Source organism: Dipteris shenzhenensis, chromosome 22 (assembly GCF_047967505.1).
Source record: "Dipteris shenzhenensis isolate YYH24624 ecotype China chromosome 22, Dip_SZ_1.0, whole genome shotgun sequence".
Classification (NCBI taxonomy): domain Eukaryota; kingdom Viridiplantae; phylum Streptophyta; class Polypodiopsida; order Gleicheniales; family Dipteridaceae; genus Dipteris; species Dipteris shenzhenensis.
Window position 1 is genome coordinate 33,348,065 of NC_141617.1, and position 22,704 is coordinate 33,370,768.

Here is a 22,704-nt window from a genome sequence, read left to right on the forward strand (position 1 = left end):
CAACATTTCCAATTCCAGTTGCAAGATGTCAAAAAGCTCCTCCAAGCTATGTATATAGAGGGTTGAACAAAGAGCATGTGGAGAAGCTTGCTGTAGACTTCAGTTATAACTCTAGGCCTCCTACTGCTGTAGCGGATTTAATGCCTTTCAATCCTAAAACAAAGCAGCCCCTAGAAAGGGTAGATAAAAAGGATTTAACCAAGTGCCACTATTGGATAGTATCTGGACAACATTCAATATATGTTGCTAAAATATTCACATCTAATGATGATAATAGCACGGTCCAAAGAAAGAACTACTACCGCACCTGCCAGGCGAGGATTGTAGTAGTGAATTGTCCCGCACACTTTTGTGTGGAGATATCAAAGATGGCAAACCTGGAGTCTCAAAATGTCTTGAGACAATCTCCATACATTGATATACTTAAGCAGGTGAGGGGACAATGGATTCTCTTTAACAGACCCAAGAAAGCACAACAAGGGCTTGCAAAAGGACATCCAGATCATGAGAATTGGGATGTAAGTATAGATTTTAATTATGAATCATTTTCCATTGGTCTATTTTCTTAATTATTGCATTCTAATGGATTCATATATTTTGTAGGCTTTCATTGACACTGGCAAGGTAACATTGGGCAATAGCTTTGCCACCACGAAGGATGTACATATGATCATCACAAGCGATGCCATTTATGATGGTTGGATCTCCATCCTTGAGGATTACATTGCAGGCAAATATTCACAACATGGAAAATGCCATAGGCAACCCACAGTCTCAATGTTTAGATGCTTGCGTGGATTGAGTGATGATCAAATTGGTCAAATTCAAAATGACATTAAGGAAGGTAGAGTAGTCATAGCTAAAACAAAGATGGATGCCATGATTCTGGATATTGAAGGACGAGCTATGCAGATCAAGAGAGATGATGCACTATAAGAAGAACTTTATATGTTTATATCGATAGAACGGCCTTCTTTAATGTTAAAAAATTGGGATGAGTGCAGATTACATTTTAAAATTAGTCCAGAATTGTATCATTGGATTCGTGGTTACTCTGACTCATGGTTAAAAGTGAATCTTCAACAGGGCAAGGAAACTCCACCATTGCCTGATGCTGCAAAGGGGTATCTGAGGTGGATTATGGGACAAAGTGAAGGTGCAAGTCATGGACTGAATTCCACCCGGCCTTGGAGGTTCTACACAGTCGGTTCAAACATGGAGAGAATGGAATTTATACATAATGTGTACCAAGAGCCAATGGCAATAGGGGTTGCTTTTTTGGATGTAATGTATGCACCAAGCAGAAGTAGAAATTGGAACGAGGATCGCTTTGAGTGTTTGTTGAAAAGCTTGATGACAATCGCTTCTCCCCCAGTGCAATTCCTTCTTGTGGTGTTCTTGACCATGGATCATGTATCATGTTTGAAGAATGCATTAAATAAGACATGTGGACAATATAAAATACACTTTGGTTGCCTTAATTTTGAAACTGCAGATATATTTGTCACTGGATCTATGGATGGCTTAATTGCCTGTGTACTGGGTAAAAGCAAGGAAAAGCATTTCAACGATATTGAGCACTATACCAACGCACAATGTAAGCCATCAATATATGTTGCAGATGAAAAATACGAAAAATCAAGTGGTGTACAAGAATCAGGTGACGAGGATGATGATGATGAATTTCACATTGAATTGTCCTTGAAAAGAAAATGTTCAAGTATCATGAAAGACATGATCATGGGTCTCTGTCGAGAAGATGAGTATGTATAGGACTTATTCTCTGAGAGGCTTGCTGCAATAGAGTCTCTTTCTTGTAAGAGGCGTGTTGTTTCAGTTGTTGAGACTTATGAGGAGTTGGCAAAGGTGGAAAGTATCTGTTGCACATATGCTTACAATAATCATGAAATTTGACAATGGGCTGGCTTGCAAGAACCAATACTGGCAATAGAGGGGGTACCAAAAGAAGATGATACAACTAAAGGTGGAGGGGATAAAGAAATTGATACCATACCAGGACAAAAAGAGCTTCAACCCTTCAATGAAGAGCATCGTGAGCATTTACAAAAACACGCTTCAAAGTTTTGGGAAACTGAAGAGGAAGCAACAGGTCCTTAAAATTGTCCTTTTATATGGTGTTCGTGTTTTCCATATGTTATCTTGCTATATTCTCCATATGATGTATTAACTTCATTCCAAAGATCTTTTAATATTACTTGGAAATTTCTTCTATCTCATTGCCATAATTCAAGCATTCATATGTATTCTTGATTGCATGTTGTAATTGTATGGAGTGTGATACACATCCAAATTTATTTATGAGTTCATAAATGTTAAAAAGTGTGTTGAGTCTTGATCGTGATGAATGAATTAGTGTAAATCGTTGTTTCTATCCTTATTCACTTCATATGAATGCTCAAATATGTTTTGGCTGCTTGGCCAAATCTTTTCTTAGTGGGAACACTCGGGCAATGCTAGATAATGTTGGATTCCACTCTATCTGTTACGCAAAGGTCTTTGGTAGTGTAAGGATATGTAGTTTTGGGGATTAAAATAACTTGAAAGGGTATAGATTCAACAACTTTAGGGGGTATACTAAGCATATGAACATGAATGCTTTCTTTTTTTTAGTAATCCAATTTTGTCTTGAAAAAGAAAAACATGAATGCTTTCACACAAACAAATTGCATTGAGAGCACACAACCTGAAGTTTGACAAATTGGTTTTCCATCTCAATCTTCAGCTTGTTTCTACTCATGAATGTCATTTCCTTGTTTATCAACAGATCTTGGCCATCTCAATTTCACATCGCTAGAAGCATTGCCTGTACATGTGACACTTGATCCAATGATTCATTATGTGCCTAATTTGAACATTAGCATGCAAGCTCCAAGCTCAACATGGTTGATTGAAAATGTTGAGGATGCAATGTCTGGAGTTAATGTTCCATTAACAAATGTGGATGCAAGCTTAGAAGGTAAAGGAGAAGATGCAGTGTCATTGTATGAAGCCAAGGTGCAGGAAGAAATCTTAGAAGGTAAAGGAGAAGACATAATGTCACCCTCAGAAATAATGTCAAAAGAGGTGATAACAAAAATAAGACTAGTAGTGATAATAGATTTGAAAGGGTTATTGCTCGAGCATTGTTTTTCGAAGTCAAACAAACATATGGGCTTGCACAATGGGAAGCATTGGCTTGTTCTCCGTCCTGGGTGTTTAGAGTTTCTACAATGGTTTCTCGATCACTACCATGTTGGCATTTGGTCCACTGGAGGAGAAAAGGGCATGGTGCAACACATGCTGGACACTTTGGAGCATCATGTTAACAGAAAGTTACATTTCTTCATGGTTTGGGGTATGATGGCATGCCACAAGCATACAAAGAGTAGAATCATTCGACCAGATAGGATGAATGTGGAAGCAGAGTTTAAACCATTAATGAGAGTGTGGTGTTGTTTTAAAGAGGAATGCAAACCAGTAAGAACAGTGTTCATTGACGTTTCACCTTACACGGGTTGTGTTAATCCAACAGAAAATTGCATTTCCCTACAAAATTTGATATAGATTGTGGTGATTCTATTGAGTTATTGCCATACCTACAGATGCTAGATGATGCAGTAGATGTGCACAGTGCCATCTCTTCTAACAGATTTGGTCAAGCTCCAATTGTCAAAGGGCATGATATGTTCTATTATTTTCAACCAGTGATCCTTGAATTCAAAGAAAAAAACAAAGAAGTGCTTGAAATGATGAATGTCGAATCTCATATGTCTACTCGTAGTTCAAAAAAAGACACAAAGAAAGGTATTGCTTCACCTATAACCAAACCTAGAGTGAGAGAGACTTGTCCTACTACAAGAAGTATGGTGCATGCTCAACATGTTACATTGAATGAAGAGGAAGAATGCATGCTAGGAAAAATTGCCAAAATGGGGCTGTTGAAAGATAGTGAGGCAAAACGCTTTGCTATGGTTCTTGGATGCAAGGAAAGGGGAATCACTGCTGATGCTGCAAGGGCATTCTTAGCCAACTTGATTCGATTTTATTGCATAGACAACCCTTAGTGAATCTGAGTGATCTTGTTAATTAGAGTTGCAGACACAAATGCTCAGCTAAAACATTCATACCTACATTCTGATTTATATTTGGACACTATTTGGTTAGATTCGATTTGCAAAACATTATGTTTCAATTTGTTTTGTGAAAGAATTAATAGACATTGAGTTAGTACCTTGTGCAAAAAATGCTCTGTGCTTTGTGATGTGAGTTTGTATTCCTCCACTAAAAGAATGATTCTTTGATTTTAAACATATGATAGGTGTTGCAGATTGTCCTGAAAAGTTGAAGAGCTATCTAATTTTACAAATTTTGATCCTGCATCCAATGGTTTATGGAAACATGAATTGCCCATACCCATTGAGCACGTGTTCGAAATGAATGGCATCCATTATGAAGTAAAGAAATCAACAATACCTGGGGCAGGATATGGTCTTTTTGTACATACGAGCATCAAGAAGAAACAAGATTTGATGGTATATAATGGTCCAAAGTATGATTATGATACTTGGAGATCTCTCCTCAAGTTTTTCCCAAGGATGAAGACTTATGGAATGTTTGAAGATCCATTCATTGAGCCATTAACAGATGTGAAATGTATTGTGCGAGATGTATTGTATGGAAACATTGCTGGATATATAAATAGCTCAATGTATTATAAAGAAAGAAGAAATGTTATATTTGTATACATCCCTAAGCTACCACCTTGGGCTCAAAAGTCACAAGGAGATTTGAGTGCCCATGGCTACATTACTGTGCAAACCATAAAGGATATCACCTTCGGAGATGAGCTACTTTGTGAGTATGAATACTAGTATGGAATTATTAATGATTGTGTTAAACGATGTGGTGCAAAATTTAGTTGCAAAATTGGCTATGTGTCAATGGTTTTGATTATATTTAGCACAAGAAAGCAATTAAAAAAAGGGTTTTTATCAAGACCATGTCTCTGAGTTTCATGAGCTCTATTGTGATGGAGAGTTTCACGAGCTCTATTGTGATGGAACGTTGTCTTTGAACACCACATTTATATGATGGATGTCAAAGCTCTACCATAATCCTATTGCATATGTCAATACTACAATTTATTAACATAGAAACATATGCATTTGGCATTAATTTGATACATCTAATATACCAAATAAAAATTGATAGTTATTGCAAGTTTAATTTTGTTTTTAAACACCACATTTATATGATGGATGTCAAAGCTCTACAACAATCCTATTGCATATATCAATACTGCAATTTAATTTACTCCAATGAATCTTCCTAACGCAACATCTATAAATTGGATTTTGTTTGTGGTTTCGATGCATATGAAACAACAAACATCTTTCTTTCACTAGCGAATCAACAAATGTTTTGGCCATGGGGCCATGTTCACATATGGAAGCTTGTTGCTTGGGTTCTAGGAATTGGGAGAGTATTGTGCATGGTCTAGTCTCCCGCAACATAATTGAAACTTGGGTCCTCAATGGAGCTAATGATTCAATAAAAAACATCAAATTTTACTTTTGAAGTGACTATATTTTATCTCGTGGGAATTGGGATTTTCCCAAATTCTCTGATATAGTGTTTACTAAACATTTAATTACTAGAAAATACACGATGAAATTCAACCAAAGGTAATTCATAAGTTTAATCTAGATTTCTTGGATGAACCCATTTCTTTGGAATAACTGAAAGAAATAGTCTTCTCTATGGAGCCAAGTAAGACCCTAGGTGTTGATTGGGAAATCATATTGCTTTGTTACTCCCATATTTTGTATTCATAGATAGGTGTCATGTTTGCTAGGGTAGAGGATAGGCAAAGAGGAAGAGGGGGAGAGAGAGAGAGAGAGAGAGAGAGAGAGAGAGAGAGAGAGAGAGAGAGCGCGAGCGAGAGAGAGAGAGAGAGAGAGAGAGAGAGAGAGAGAGAGAGAGAGAGAGTCAATCTTCTTGGAAAAAGTCAATTTGTTTGGAAAGAGAGATCTAGGGTTGCATCATTTGGTTGGAAAACATTTCTATGCTACTTGCAATGTATCACGCTTCTACATTAAACATATTGGTTGCCTAGCAAAATCCTCCTATTATATTTTCCTCAAGGGGACTAAAAGATTTTACAACTCAGGGATGAGCCTCTGTGAGCAACTAGAATATTTGCACCTTCCACTCTCCTAGCCACCCACATGCAAGGCCGAAGCTGCAACCTTAACATCAACCTCCATCTACATTAGTGTATACTCTGCGCGACCCTCCAACCAGCACCTTGTTTGGTGTGCTCTCTTTTCCATGACCCTACAATTGCAAAGACACCTTTCAATAATGTTCTTGCTACTAGCCTTCTTTTGATCTTGCAATATCATGGTAAACTTGGTCAGTGCTTATAGGCATTATTTCTAGTTTTATAGGCCATATCCCTCAAATCTCATATCTCCTTCATGCTAGCTTCCTCGCTTTGCACTTATGTCGGGTCCATGATCCCCTTCACTATCTTCGGCCCTTCTTTGGCTCCTGGTCATTAGTCTTTAGCTTTACCCTCAAACAGTCGTGGGTTCTAGCCTTTGATTTTCTCTCATCTACTACTTTGGTCAATGTTCTTCTTCCTTCAAACTTTGGCCTTTGGTCAACACTATATTAAAAAAAATTGGACTTTAGCAAAGTCTAATTTTAGATCTGGACTAAATAAAAGTCCAATTTTTTTGATATCATAGCCCCATGGTTTTGTTCCCATACATTTGAAAACAAATATTGCAATATTTCTTGAAACTTTAGACATCTACTTGCATAGAGTGATTTTGATCATTAGAGTCATGAAAAGATAAGTGCTCCCTCAGAGAAAGTTGGTGGTAATGGTCACTATTAAAATATAAAAGTCAAATAATTAAGCCAATACTTTACACTTCCATAAAGTAATTAAAATAATTAAGCCAATACTTTGCACCTACTTGCATATAGTAAATTTGATCCTTGGAAAATGAAAAGGTAAGTGTTCTCACAAAGAGGTAGTATACATATACACCCTTTTCAAATTGGTATTTTAATTCACCCAGAGGTGGTACATATATACCCTTTTCAAATTGGTATTTTAATTGAAAAGAGTGTACATATAAAGCCTTTTCAAATTGGTATTTTAATTCACCCAGAGGAGGTGTACATGTACACCCTTTTAGTGTTTATATTGAGGGAAAATTTTTTAAAACTAACTATTTCACTTAGACACCATCTAGTCATTATGAAAAGAAATTATTGAAAAATACGTTAAAACACTAAAAGAAAATTTAAAAAATATACACCACCTTTATGTTGATATTGGTTATTCAAATATTAAAACCAACTATTCAAAAATATTCATACACATTATTAAAACAAACTATTTAAAAATATTCATACACATAGTTGAGAAAGCCATTTACTTATCTCAAAATATAACAAAAGCACTCTAGTTTGGATTCTTTCCTTCTTCACATTTCTCAAGCTCCTCTTGACTTAAATGTTCAACTTCCTCTTTTTCCTCTTGAGTGTTATAGCTTGAATTGAATAGATCTTAAAATATTCCACTTTTTGAAATACTCCAATAGAAACTTTGGTAGCCATCTTATTCAAAAGAATCACCACTAAGTACTCAAATGGTTAACGACTTCAATAAGAATTCTTGGAACCAATTGGCATTGACCGATGATGTTCCCATAGAAAAAATAAATTCTACTTTGAAATCGGCATTAACCTCATGTCCTACATCTTCCATCTTTAAAAGTTGGTCCAAGACACCAATTGCTTGCCCATATCATTGGTAAATGAAAGATCCACCACTGCCCAAGAAGTTGAATGGGAAGGAGACATTGAAGTTGATGGGTATGAGGTAGGTGAAGGACAGGCCCATATGGATCAGGATGAATGTCTTGCTTATTATCTGAGTCCAAAAATTCCTCATCTCTTGAAGCCAAGGTAGCCACGGAGTTCAAACATCCCACTAAAGCCAGAGAGACTATCAAAAACTCTCTAAAGCTAGTGTGTCACTTCTCAAGTCCATGCCTCATTGATGCTCATCCAAAAGTTGAAAGAAATAAATTGTGATGATCTGGTCAAGAGGTGAGCTATAGCAGAGGTGCTACGTCACACAAAAGGGATCCACCAAACCAGACTTACACTCTTTACATCTTTGCATCACCTAACTCAAAATGTGTTGCCATGTGGAGTTCTCAAGTTAAGTTAAATCTGATGTGAACTACAACCATTGCTCTACCAAGGGGAAACCCATGTATGATGCAAATCTGAGCAACTACCTCAACTTTGTTGGGCATGCATCTGCTAAGATTAGCGTATAGTTGGCATGTTGGGCAATGCTAGAGCTATTGAGATTACCGTATGGTTGGCGTGTTAGGAAAGGAAATGAAAAACAAGGTGCCACTTGGCACTGCAGCTTGAGTGCGACTTGGTACGTTAGAGAGAAGAAAATTTAGTTAGATGGTTATATCACTGCACTAACCTTTGTGTTTATAATGTACACTTTGCCCATGCATCTAAATAAGCTACACTAATCTTAGTTCTCATATGCCCATCATTTCTTGATTAATTTAAAAGTTGAATCCCATGCATTGCTGCCTATCTTTCCATTGGAGACCGCGATATCGCGGCCGTCAGGAAATTGCGGCCCCCTTTGCTTTTTTTCTTCCCTTTAATAGGGCATTTGCATCTAAATAAGCTTCACTAATCTTGACCTAAGAGGCCCATCATTTTTCTCTTTTATCTTCTCATTTTAGCTTCAATCATGCACTTAATCAATTTTATAATTATATTTATAAATAAATAAATTATATATATATATATATTTATTTATTTATTTAAAATAATAGAATATAAACCTATGTATTATTATATATGTATGTACGTATTTTTGGCTGCCATCGTTTGTATGCATGCCACATCATCAACTATGTTGTATGCTATGCACGTGCCACATCATCAAGTTTAAGTCCCGGTCACCATCTTCTGTGTGCAACATCATCAAGAATGAACCCCGCATGCATGCATGCACGCCACATCATCAACTCACCGTTATTTTTTTCGATGCAAGTCAAGTTGGCGCGACATCATGCCATGAACCCGTTCCAACAGTATGCACTTTGCATGAACCCATCTGTAGACGCCGCATCATCAGGTCCGCGCGCGCCACGCAGTTTGCCCTCACATTGTCTTCCTGCCTCTGAGTCATCTTACTGTGCTGTCAAATCTGCACACTAAACAGATGGCTGGATCTCCATGATGGATCACAGACTACACAATCGTTTGGTCAGTCTCCTATCGCACTTATCACATGGCAATTTGATCCTCCGAGCCTCTTCCTCCTTTCCCGAACCTCCTGTGAACCTCCCTCCTCCACTCTCCAAACCTCCAGAATGCTCCACATGGATCCTCTCCCTAATATATGTAGTAAGAAGATAAGAAGTGCTATTTGTCTGGGACAAGGTGGTTTAGTGTGCTAGCCATGCTCTCATCAAAACAATGTCTTATTGCGCATTTGACAATTGAAACGTGTAGATGCATATGAAAATGCTTTAGTTTTCATTGGAGCTTTTGTAGTCATGCACTAAACATAGACCTTTGCTGGTATAAGATAAAATACTAGCATTTAGGATTGCACAATTGACACTCCACCCATCACCACTTACCCCTAGCACGATTATTGGTCGCCACAATGTGAATCTCACTTACATGAGAATGTGTACACTCCCTATGACAACTATGGCCAGTTAGGATAAGTATGTGTGAGGGTAGAAAATTATATTTTGCAGCTCAGCACACTATCATCTACCCCTTGAACAATGTATCCATGATATTTACTTCTGACCTTGCCTAGACAATGTATATTTTAAAATGACTATACTCAAGGCAGGCCAGTTACATAGAATCCTATGGATATTGCATGTAAACACTCATGCACGTTGCTCTTTTCCAAAAATGAAGCATTCTTCTTGAATTGGATAGCTCGTCCCCTCTAGATTACTTCCATACCTTCATGATCCACAATAAGAGTGACTTAAATTTACATTGCCACTTAAATGTGTACTCAATCAGTTGCAAGGCCCAAACTAGCCCATGATCTAGAATATATAAGTAGGTATGTACACATTAAATTGTACGAGATAACCTCACGGATCTAAATGCCAATGAGATAACTGCCAGCCATGGCCTCAGCCAAAACAGTATATTGAGAATCATGTTCACGAATGATAATTGCCACTATTAGGCATGTAGTTCTGGTGCCAATAGCAATTCAAAGTAGAAGAGAAGCCTTGCCATATATCAAACTTGTACATTTTAGTCTCCTCAAAACTTAAGAATGTATATTTTTTCTGGATGCACAGTTCCTTTAACTTGCCATTGTGGAAACTAAAGAGAACATGGGACTAGAAATTGAGCGTGCGTTCTTAATATGTTTCTTTTGATAGGCATACAAGCATTTAATCAACCATCATAACCCCAGGCTTGACATCATGTACAAAATAGCTTCAAAAGTGGAGAAAGGCACTAATGGATGCAAGCTTTAGCATCTCTCTCTCTCTCTCTCTTTCTCTCTCTCTCTCATGATGAACTTACACCGTACTGGATGCCAGTTACTACTACAATCATTCCCAAAAATAGAGCTCTCAAATTACAGAGATACTTTGTTAATGTCATCTCTTCTGCAAGCGCTTATGCATAGTTATCAGATCATCGATTGATGTATAATATTCCCATAATCGTGTAACTTATTGTAATGATACCATCAATTCAAAACCTTGATTTCCTGTCGATAACCATGTTTACTGTTCGCTTACTTTTGGTTATCTGTGAAGTGTCATATCATCTTCTGCTTCCCTTTACTATCAGCTATAATGCAGACTCTGCAAAGAAGTCAAACATACTCAAATGCATTGGTTTTTTATAAAAGAGAGTTTTACGTGCATCAAGAAGTCGGAATTAGATGAAGATTGATGAAGGTAAACCGTAAACGTCACTAAGCATATGAAGCATTTGATTAACAAGATATAAAAGAATTTCAAAATATCAAACTCCCACAGTAGACTCCACCATTGGCATCAAAAAACGACCTTGACGAATGATCCTGCGTGGATGCATTGTAGAAACGATACACTGGGCAGAAATAAACTAGTCTTCCCTTCCTTGCAAAATGGCATTTTCTTTGTTTGCAGCAGACCTCTCATTCGATCCTCAACAGCTGCAAACCCTTACCATTTACTTTGAGTTGGAACAGAGGTCAACCAGGGAGCAGCTGTGGAAAAGTCGGCATTAAATTTTGCTTACACCAGGCTGTCCTGGAATTCAGATGGCTAAGCAATCTGAAAAGAGCCCCGATCGTTTAAAGTAGTGGATGGCTATTTGTTGACTTGCTCGTGCTATCCACCTCATCTAGCAACATAACAATATCCTTTATCACCGGCCTTTTGAGAGGATCTCGGTTGATGCACAAGCATGCCACATCTAGTACTTGTCGCATCTGCTCTTCATAACAATTGTTTTGCAACAAGTTGTCAAATACCTGATCTAACTTGTTGGTCTGCCTCATTTGTTGCACCCAACCTACAAGATCTGCAGATTCTCTTGGCTTGCAGACATCCACTGGCCTCCTGCCTGTTAGCAACTCAAGAAGAACCACCCCAAAGCTGTAAACGTCACCTCTAGGAGTGGCATTCAAAGCTTCACCATATTCAGGAGGGATGTAGCCCAATGTTCCGGCTAGTTCTGTAGTCACATGTGTCTGGGTCGACATCATCAACCTGGCCAGGCCAAAGTCTGCGAGATGGGCTTCAAATTGCTCATCTAGCAATATATTACTAGATTTTATGTCTCGATGGACAATGTGGGGATTGCAAATCTGATGCAAATATGCCAACCCGGTAGCAGATCCTTGGGCTATTTTCAGCCGAGTCTGCCAGTCAAGGCGGGCAGACCCATCAATTCTCTCGTGTAACCAGTAATCAAGGCTTCCATTCTCCATGTAAGAGTAGATCAGAAGTTTGTCATTCCCAATGTGAAAATACCCTTGCAAAGGCACCAGGTTCCTGTGCTGAGCCTTCGAAAGAGCGTCCACCTCTGCTCTGAATTCCCTCTCTATTTGGCCACCATCTCCTGTGAGTTTTTTAATCGCAAGCCGCGAGCCATCTCCCAGGTCTGCCCTATAGACAAGACCAAACCCTCCACACCCTACAATATTTGCAGAATCGAAATTGTTGGTTGCTTTAAATAACTCCCCAACAGTAAGCTTCTGATGGTTGTGAAACAGCTCCAGAGATACATTGTATGCCCCGGAAAGGCTCTCGGAAGTACCAATTTCCCTTGAGCTATCTTGATGGACAGCAGTTCTTCCAGAAAGGACGAAGAAGAAACCAGTACCCAACAGCATGGCTATCCCGAAACCGACACAGACAGACACCAAAAGAGCAATCTTGGTCTTTTTTCTTAATGAATATACATTAGAATTGACATTAGGCATACTATGATTCCCATTAGGCATACTATGATTCCCACACTTGAGTGAGAGAGGATAGCCACACAGATCTGTATCAGCTTCGTAGCTACTATTCGAAAAAGTTGAAAACTGATTTCCGGAAGGAATCTTGCCAGAGAGATTATTGTATGAGACATTAAAACTCGCAAGAAACGTCAGCCTATTTAGAGTTTCGGGAATGGATCCATTAAGCTCGTTGTATGACAAGTCGAGGATCTCTAAGCCTGTCACATTGGCAAGCGACGCTGGAATGTGTCCAGTCAAATGGTTGTGGCTCAAATCCAGATTGACAAGCATTTGGAGTAGGCCAATCTCAAAAGGAATACCACCGATTAGCTGATTGTGGGAGAGGTAGATTGATGGAGGAAAGGCCTTCGGTTTGTTGTACGTCCGGTCAGGTGAGTCAGTTTGACGCTTCACAGACAGAGTATCCATATCAGGTTGCAAACCTGTCATGTTGTTGTCCTTGTGCATCATCGATGTCAAGGTAAAGAGCTGTGAAGGGATCATGCCACTGAAAGAATTATTTGACAGTTCCAAGTATATTAAGTGTTGAAAGCTCCCCAACCAATCCGGGAGTTTTCCTTCGAGTCGGTTCCACGACAAGTCCAGGATTTGCAGCTTCGTGCAGTTCTGCAGCCAAGCTGGAATGATCCCATTCAGATTGAGAAAGCCAAGAGCTAGAACCTGCAGGTTAAAGAACCCATTGAAAGTTGACGGGAGAGGTTCCGTGAAAGAATTTTTGGTGAGGACGAGGCTCACCAAATTTTCACTGTTTTGAACAGAAAAGAGGCTTCCATTGAGCCGATTTGTTGAGAGAGACACGGTTGTGAGATTCTTCAGGAAGTTCAGTCCAGTGGGAATGTTCCCGGTCAAATCGTTTACGGCAAGGTTAAGAACACGTAACGAGGTACAGGATTCGAGCGAGGATGGAATGGAACCATTGAACAGATTGGTGTTCAGATCTAATTCCTCCAGGAATGTCATGTTCGCGAAATCCACATCAATAGAGCCTGTGAAGTAGTTCGTACCAAGACTAAGAGTAACTAGCTTGGAGTTTCGGGATAAAGTTTTCGGTAAAACCCCAGACAGGTTATTATCGCAGACCGACAACTGTTGGAGATTTGTCAAGTTGCCGATGCCGTCTTTCAGCGAACCGGTAAAGTTGTTGAAACTTAGATGGAGAATTGACAAAGAAGTGGCACTGTAAAGATCATCTGGAAGAGAACCCAATAAAGTGTTGAAGCTCAGATCCAACTCCTGCAGGTTCGCGCATAGCCCAAAACCATATGGGAGCCTTCCGTCAAAATTGTTGAAGGAGAGATTGAGGGCGCGGAGTTTGGTTGCGTGCTGACAAACATCCGCTATGAGGTTATTTGACAGCCCATTCCCCCCTGCGTTAAACTCCTCCAGATTCGTGAAGTTGCCAAAAGCTGGCAAGCTTCCCGAGAGGCCGTTATTGGAGATATTGACGGACTGTAAGGAAGGCAAACTTTCGAAAACAGAGAGAGGACCTGACAGATTGTTGTAGCTGAGGTCGAGGATTCGGAGGTGGACGAGGGAAGCCGATTCGGGGGGGATGCGACCATAGAACTGGTTGTGGGACAAATTGAGGGAGAGGAGGAAGGTGAGGTTACCCAGAGAGGGAGGGATGGGAGCTCTGATGCCGAGGGAGGGAAGAGAGAGGCCAGTAACTCGAAGGGAAGGGAGTGAAGAGTTGGGAGGGAGTCCACAGGAGACACCACGCCAGAAGCAGCAATCAGTGTTGGGATCCCAGAGCCAGGAGGAGTAATTGGAGTAGGGGAGGGAGAGCTGGAAGGAGAGGAGGAGCTGCTGTTCACTGGGAGGGCAATGGGAGGCCATGGAAGGGGAGAGCAGGAGGATGGAGAAGCAGAGGAGGAGGAGGAGGGGAAGGGACATGGCTGGGTGCTCCTGCTACTACTAGTATTGCTAGTGCAGGGGAAGGTGAAGGGGAAGGGGAGCATGCAGCTGGCCAAGGTGGCATTGCTCTCAAAGGGCTCGATTTGGGATGTGGGTTTTGCAGGGGAAGCCGTTCTGTCTGATTTGGGTCTATGTGAATTGTGCAGAGGAACGACTTTTGGGTTGTGATGGAGGGGAAGAAGCTTTGGAGCTCTTCTGCTACGTGGGCAGTGCAGGGCAAAGGAGCTCTACTACAATAAGGCTTGGGGGTTGTGCAGGGGAAAGGAGCTTTAGTGCTTTATGGGCTGGACGTGGAGCTCAGCTAATTGGGTTAAGGAGATCTACTCTGTCCGTTGTGTAAGAGAACAAGCTCTGATATGTGGGTTGTCCGGGGAAAGAAGCTCTGCTATGTCCGTTGTGTGCAAGGGAACAAGCTCTGCTATTACGTAGGGGATGAAGCTCTGTTCACTGGTTTTTCTGAGGGACGACTTTCTGCCGTGTGGGTTGGAACTTGGAACTTTGGAAGAAGGCTCTGCTCGGCTTCTTCTTCTGCAAGCTCCTCTTCTGGCTTGGTTTCCCCAATCCCCATGGCCTTGGAGTCTTTTCGACCCCGGAAAACGCAGCACCGCAACCCGCAACCATTCTATCCACCTGAACAGCAGTCATGCCCTTCTTCAAAGTCGCCACCCGTCCATGTCGACGACCCCCCCTCGATGGAATGTGTCTCCTAACTTTCCGTTCCCAGGCTCGTGTCCATCGAGTATTCATCTCCAAGGTTTTTGCGGGCGTGTCCGTCGATTATTGGCTATTCCGCCCGCGTCTTCTTGCCGACGTGTCCATCACGAACTGCTGTAACCGCCCGTGAATCTGTCTCCCAAAGTTCTTTCTCACGCTCTTGCTGACGTGTCAATCGATCGATTACAGTTCCTTCAGACGTGTCCGTCACGGACGAATAACTACTAGCTCCCCCGTGACATCCACGGGACGCACAATGGAGCGCACGCGCCGTTTCACGGGTCGCTCTCGCTGGCCGCATTTTCTTTTCTGGCCGACAGCGAAAAACGAAGTGCCTTTTTACAAGTCAATGTCCGCTTTGCACTCCCGCTTGCCACATCCCTGCCAACAAGAGCCTTTTCTGTGAATTCTTGTCTCCATTTTTGACAGGTGGACGACCACGACAGACGACTCCCCCTTAGTCAGCATAAGTCCTCTCCTTGTACTCGTCCACAGTGTCACATGTTGTCACCTGGTATGGTTCTCCCCCTTTGCCACGCGTGCCGTCCCCATGGCCATCATCATTCAGTACTCATCATCCTAGTACCTAAGGTCTATGCTTATTTTGACCCAACCGCCCTTTAGGACTTCCTCCCCTCCCTTTAAACCGACCAACCTTAGTTTTCAATTTCTGCTGCCTTCAATTTCTTCCTTCCGAACATTCTTTAGCATCACGTTTTGAGGACCAGCTTTTCCTGCAACTTACACCCACACTTTTTTCAAAAGTTATAGCTTCTCGCCTCATCCCTGAGTTCACCTTTTGAAGGAGCTAGGTTTTTATATGCCGCCTATTGAAATTTGCTTCCAAGTTAATATCTTGTGCACTACCCTTCCCATCCCTTACCAAACTTTCCGCATCTGTTCAACACTATTTATTTAAAAATTTGTGTCCTTCATAAAAACTATTAGAATAGACATTATTAAAATTATTAGTTGTATGCTTTTTAAATCTACACTTGGAATCCATTATGAAAGAGTGCCATTCCACGTTTAAAGTGGAAGCTCATTGACTTCAAGCATATGTTATTGGGTTGTACGTAATTAACCGTATAATCAAACATTTTTATTATGCATCCCTTAACTGCCTTCGAAGCTCCTATCAAGGATAAATCATAGATACTTTTGGCATGGTTTCAAAAGCAATTTGACACCGAATAAATCTCAAAGATTAATAAAAAATAGAACACAAGCATGGTCAGCAAAATGAAGTATCAAGGTACAAATGCCATTCTTCAACTACCATGAGTCCAAAGTACATCATATATTAAAGTTTTGATTACTCACATGAAAACAATCACAAAATTTGCAAGAGTTCCTACAACTTGTCAACACAAGGCATGAAAATGCATTCATGATAAATGCTCTACCAATATTGATATCACTCCACAATGTATTCATCTTGTTGCAATATTATGCATTGCATTATTGTTGCAATTTTGATTTTAAAGTCTCAAAGTAAGGGAGAAGAAAGGAATACCATGATAATGTTCATGATTTCACTAGTTAGTAAAAGCTCAAGTAGCTAACTTTGTATAAAAAATCTATATTTCACTAGTTAGTAAAAGCACACTTAGCTTACTTTGTATCAAAGATCTAAAGTGATGTCATGTGAAGCTATATTAGAAAGTGGTAAAAATCTTATGATTTATCGTCAAGCAAAAACATGTACCGGACAAGAGAGGTTTCAACCTACATGTAGACCACAACTTTTACAATTACTGAGTGAATGCAAGTATATAGAATATATCATCTTTTTGTTAGCACCGCTAGGGGCAGGTTACAGCAACGAGAAAGATTTATGTCTAAAGAGGAGAGCGGCCATGTGATTTCCTTTTTCGTTCAGCAAGCGTCAGGCCTGCATCAGGTCTCAACAAACTTTCAATCCTGGTGGAGGTGCAGTTGGTGCGTCAAGTCTCAACAAACTTTCAATCCTGGTGGAGGTGCATTTGGTGCATCAGGTCTCAACAAACTTTCAGGCTTGCATCATGTCTCAGAAAACTTTCAATCTAGCCCTCCCTTAGTCTTCATCATTGCTCATAACAATCTTTGAGATAGCAAGAATCTCATGTTGACCTAGCATCCAACTTATTTCACATAGTGACAAAATATGAAGAGGGGAGAGGAGAAGACTCGAGAGGAGGAGAGAGGGCACAGCTAGAGAGCACACCACAAATGACTAATTGTACACTAGATTTAGTTTAAAAAATAGAATATATACAAAACCCATTTAGGGTTAGGGTTAGGGGATCTAACCCTTTCCTTTATAGCACTCTATAAGGTTAGTGCTATGCACATATGATCACATGATGGTGCTATGCACACGTGATCACATGATGTTGAGTGTGAACTCTCAACACCTTCTCTCAAGATCGGCATCATGAAGTAGGCCTTCCCTCAAGATGATGATTCTCGAGAATCGAAGAAGGACTGAGCAATACATTCCATCACACCCCTTTAATGGGAATGTCCTTCCTCTGCGTCAAACCAAGAGCTAGTCAGTGTTTCTCGAATAGCTCTTTACCGAGTGGTTTGGTAAAGATGTCTGCAACATTTTCTTTACTATCACAATGCTGCACTGTGATGTCACCAAGTAGCACTCTTTCTCTAATGAAGTGCTCTCTGACATCAATGTGCTTTGTCTTGGAGTGATATACTGGATTCTTGGCCAATGCTTGAGCCGATTGATTATCACAATATATTGTTGTTGGCTTTGACTCATCAAAGTAATCTGTTTCTGACAATAGTCTTCCGAGCCATATAGCCTCACATGCACCTGTAGTGAGTGCCCTATATTCTACTCCAGTCAAAGACAAAGAAACAGTTGGCTGTTTGTTTGAGAACCATGATATAGCACCTTGACCAAGGAAAAATGCATATCCTTGTGTCGATCTCCTAGTCTCATGATCTCCGGCATAGTCAATGTCACAATATCCATGCAACCGTGGATGACTTCCTCTGTATTCTATCCCAAACTGTCTTGTACCTCTGATATATCTCAAGACTCTTTTGGTTGCATTCCAGTGAGACTGTTTTGGATTTGCCATAAACTATGCTAGTGAGCTTACTGCATAACAAATATCCGGCCAAGTGATATTCAGATATATAAGAAATCCAATGAGCTGCCTATAGTACCTGTCATTGACTGTAGGCTTTTCTGAATCTTTAGGAAGTTTCAAACTCTGTTCCATGGGAGTGGCTGCAATCTTGCAATCTGCCATATGAAACTTCTTCAGGAGATTGTCAACATACTTGAGTTGACTCATGAATGTGCTATCTGAATCTCTCCAGAACTCAATTCCAAGACAATAGTGCGTAAGTCCAAGATCTATCATGTTGAACTCTACAGATAAGTCTTCTTTCAATTTTTTGATGAATCTATCCTTACTTCCTGTCACAATCAGATCATCTATGTACAAAAGTGCAATAGTAATGTCTTCCCCTTGAACTTTGTAGTAGAGAGTATGATTTGCATTGGATTTCATGTATCCTAGATTAGCAAAATACTTGTTGATTCTACTGTACCAACTTCTGGGTGCTTGCTTTAAGCCATAGAGACTTTTCTTGAGATGGCAAACCTTATTCTCCTTTCCTAGTTCAACATAACCTGCTGGTTGTTGCATGTAGACTTCCTCGTCTAGGTAACCATTGAGAAATGCATTCTTGACATCGAGTTGATACACATTCCATTTGTTGAGTGTCACTAGTGATATCAAGAACCGTATGGAATCCATCTTTGCTACTGGAGCATGTCTCATCATAATCTTGACCATATTGCTGTGCAAATCCTTTTGCAACTAGTCTGGCTTTGTATCATTCTCTGAACTTGCGTAGCTTCTCTGTGCCCAATGCCTTCATGAATATGTCAGCTACCTAATCCTCTGTGCTGACATAAACTAGATCAATAAGACCTAGTAAAACCTTCTCCCACACATAGTGATAATGCACCTCAATGTGCTTTGTTCTAGCATGATAGACTGGGTTATTTGCAGGGTGTACTGCTCATGATGTCACAATAAATGACAACTGGACCATCTGTAGACTGATGCATATCATAAAGTAGCTTATGCAACCAAGCTACCTCACATGCAGCCATTGTTGCACCCCTGTACTCAGCCTCTGTGCTCGCCAAGGCAACTGTAGGCTGTTTCTTGCTGCTCCAAGTGACTGCAGCACTCCCAAAAGAAAACACATATCCACTGCTAGATCGTCTATCAGAAATACTACCAGCCCAATCAGCATCAGTGTATCCATGCAACTGTATCTGAACCCCAGTCTCATAAAATAGTCCATACTGCAATGTGGACTTCACATACCTGAGTATGCATCTACCCGCATCCAAATGCGGTTTTCTTGGAGCCTGCATAAACTGACTTACCAATCCAACAGCATAGCTCAAATCTAGCCTGGTAATACTCATATAAATCAAACTTCCTACTATGCGCCTGTACATAGTAGGGTCTTCCAGAAGCTCACCTGCATCTGCGCTCAGCTTCACATTCTGCTCCAAAGAAACTGAAATAGGCTTACAGCCTGCCATCCCATATTTGGACAGCATGTCCAATCCATACTGCCTCTGCAAGAGCCGTATCCAACTTGGTGATCTAATCACCTCAATGCCCAAGAAATAACGTAGCTCTCCCAAATCCTTCATCTCAAACTTCTGCTTCAATAGCATTTTCACATGAAGGATATCTTCATCACTATCACCTGTGATGATCAAATTATCAACATAAATGACAAGCAGCATAATACCTTTCTCTGTTTTTCTCACATTAAGTGAGAAATCTGCCTTGGAAATCTAAAAGCCAATAGTGACAAGATATTGTCCTATCTTGTCAGACCATGCTCTAGGTGCTTGCTTCAAGCCATATAAGGCTTTCTTCAACCTGCAAACAAACTCAGGATGAATAGCATGAACATAACCTGGTGGCTGCTCCATAAAGACCTCTTCTTGCAAATCACCATGCAAGAAGGCATTCTTTACATCCATCTGATGTAACGACCATCCCTTTGATGCAGCCATAGCAATGACTGCTCTTACGGTTGCCATCCTTGCAACCGAGCTGAATGTTTCTTCATAATCAATCCCATATGTTTTTGCATACCCCTTGACAACTAATCTTGCCTTGTATCTGTTCACAGAACCATCTGCATTGTGCTTCACCTTATAAACCCACTTACAGCTAATTGCATTCTTGTCTTTAGGCAAAGGAACCAATTCCCATGTAGCATTTGCTTCCAAGGCATCCATTTCTTCATCCATGGCTTTCTCCCATTTTTCTTTTCCCATTGCTTGCTCAAAAGAAGTGGGTTCTGGTTCCTGTATCACTTTGACCATATAGGCATAGTGAATGGCTGTAAATCCATCATATTTCAGCCTATCCACAGGATACCTAGCTCTGGTAGACCTACGCAAAATAGGTTCACTTTCAGGTGCTCTCAAAACATCCCTGGTCTTCCTTACTCTAGGTGTAACAATAGAAGGAATACCCAACTCATCATCAATGCTCTGTTTTGAGCCACTGGATCCACCATCCACATAAGAGTGACCTAGATTCACATCAAACATGGGCTAATCTACCTTCTCTTTTCCTTTTCGTGATACTTGCATACCACTATCTGCATTGCTTTGAGGAGATTCTCCTGATCTCAATCTACGTGTCCATGGCGAAGTATGTGAACCATTACTAGAGGACACTGCAGGTCCACTAATATTTTGTGATTACTGCTGTGAATTCTATGCAACATTACCATTTTGTGCATCTACATCATCAATCACATTTACTGGTTTATACCAGCTGCTCATCTCATAAAAAACAACATTTCTACTCACTGTAAACTTACGAGTAGAAGGGTTATAGCATCTATACCCTTTTTGCTACAGAGAATAACCAATAAAGATGCACTTCTTAGCTTTTGGATCCAACTTGGACCTCAACATTGGCACATGAACATAGGCAATGCAACCAAAAATTTTCAAATGAGAAATATCTGGTTTCTTACCAGTATACATCTCCTCTGGCATCATGCCATGTATTGCTGTAGTGGGAGTCCTATTCATTATGTAAACTGCTGTAGCAACTGCTTCAGCCCAATTATAAGCTGGTAGGTCTTTTTCATTTAGCATGGCCCGAGATACCTCTCCAATATGCCTGTTTTTCCTTTCTGCAAGTCCATTTTGCTGTGGGGTATGACTACATGAATATTGCTCCTTTATGCCATGCTCCTGCAAGAACCTTGCAAACTCATTTGAGAGGTACTCTCCCCCTCCATCTGACCTTAGGCATTTTATTTGCAGGCCTGTTTCTTTTTCAACCATAGCTTTAAAAGCTTTGAAATGCCCACACACTTCACTTTTCTTTTTCATAAAATACACCCAAACTTTTCTGCTGTAGCCATCAATAAAAGTGACAAAATAATGACAGCCTCCAATAGATGTAGCTTTAGTAGTCCACACATCAGAGTGGATTAATTCCAATGGCTTCTTACTCTCTTGAACATGCCTAGGAAATCATTTCCTTGCCTATTTTCCAAATTGACAGGCTTCACATATCTTTATGCATTTCTGCAACCTTGAATTTAGGAAATCTTGCAACAATATTTTGGGCTTGCATTGATTTAAGTCACTGTACATTAACATGACCAATGTGTTTATGACAGATATAATTATATCTGCAACAACACCGGTCCCATGTGCAAACATTGCTACACTCAATTCAGGCATGTCTGCATCCAACGTAAACATCCTGCCCTTCTTCTTTCCTTTTGCTATCAAGCGACCATTATTTTTCATATCCTCAACAAAGAATCCATGAGGATTAAATCTGACCTGCAAGCCCTGCTCAACCATTTGACCAATGGAAACCAGGTTCTTGGTGATATTCGGGACATGAAATACATCAGATAGGTATTTCTTTTTCCCATCCTGCATAGACAAAGGAATTTTACCAATCTGCACAATAGGATGTGCAGTATCATCACCAGTCTCCACAAATCCTAGTCTTTCCATTTTCCTTACATCCTGCATCCATTCGGCATGACCTATCATGTGGTTTGATGCACCTCAGTCAACATACCACACATCATTGCTTTCTTCTGCACTTTTCACAGAATTGGTCATGTGTTGCACCATAAACAAATGCTCATTTCTGTCATCACCGTGTCTACTAGAAGATGCATAATTCCCTTGCTACAATTTTCCATCCATGATGTCATTCTGCTTTTTGTAGCAGTGTTTAGCCATATGACCCATTTTACCACAATAGTAGCATTCAACATTTCTGTTTGCATTTTGGCCTCTCTGCCATCCACCACGACCTCTTTGGCTCCCCCTGCCTCTAGAGTTACCACGTCCTCCTCTAAAGGATTGGTTTTCTTGAGTTTGCTGCATATTCTTGAAGATAGTGGGAGAGAAGGAAGGAGTCTCACTTGTAGCTTTCTCACATACACAATGGGGGAAT

The 22,704-nt window shown here is 40.4% G+C and overlaps 1 protein-coding gene across 1 annotated transcript; it reads right to left on the bottom strand.

The window, feature by feature from the left end:
• Positions 1-11,129: 11,129 nt before the first annotated feature.
• LOC147888020 (phytosulfokine receptor 1-like) lies at positions 11,130-14,413 on the bottom strand. The gene has a single exon (XM_087393279.1). The coding sequence runs from the start codon at positions 14,411-14,413 to the stop codon at positions 11,402-11,404; it is 3,012 nt and encodes a 1,003-aa protein (XP_087249405.1). The 3' UTR covers positions 11,130-11,401.
• Positions 14,414-22,704: the final 8,291 nt, after the last annotated feature.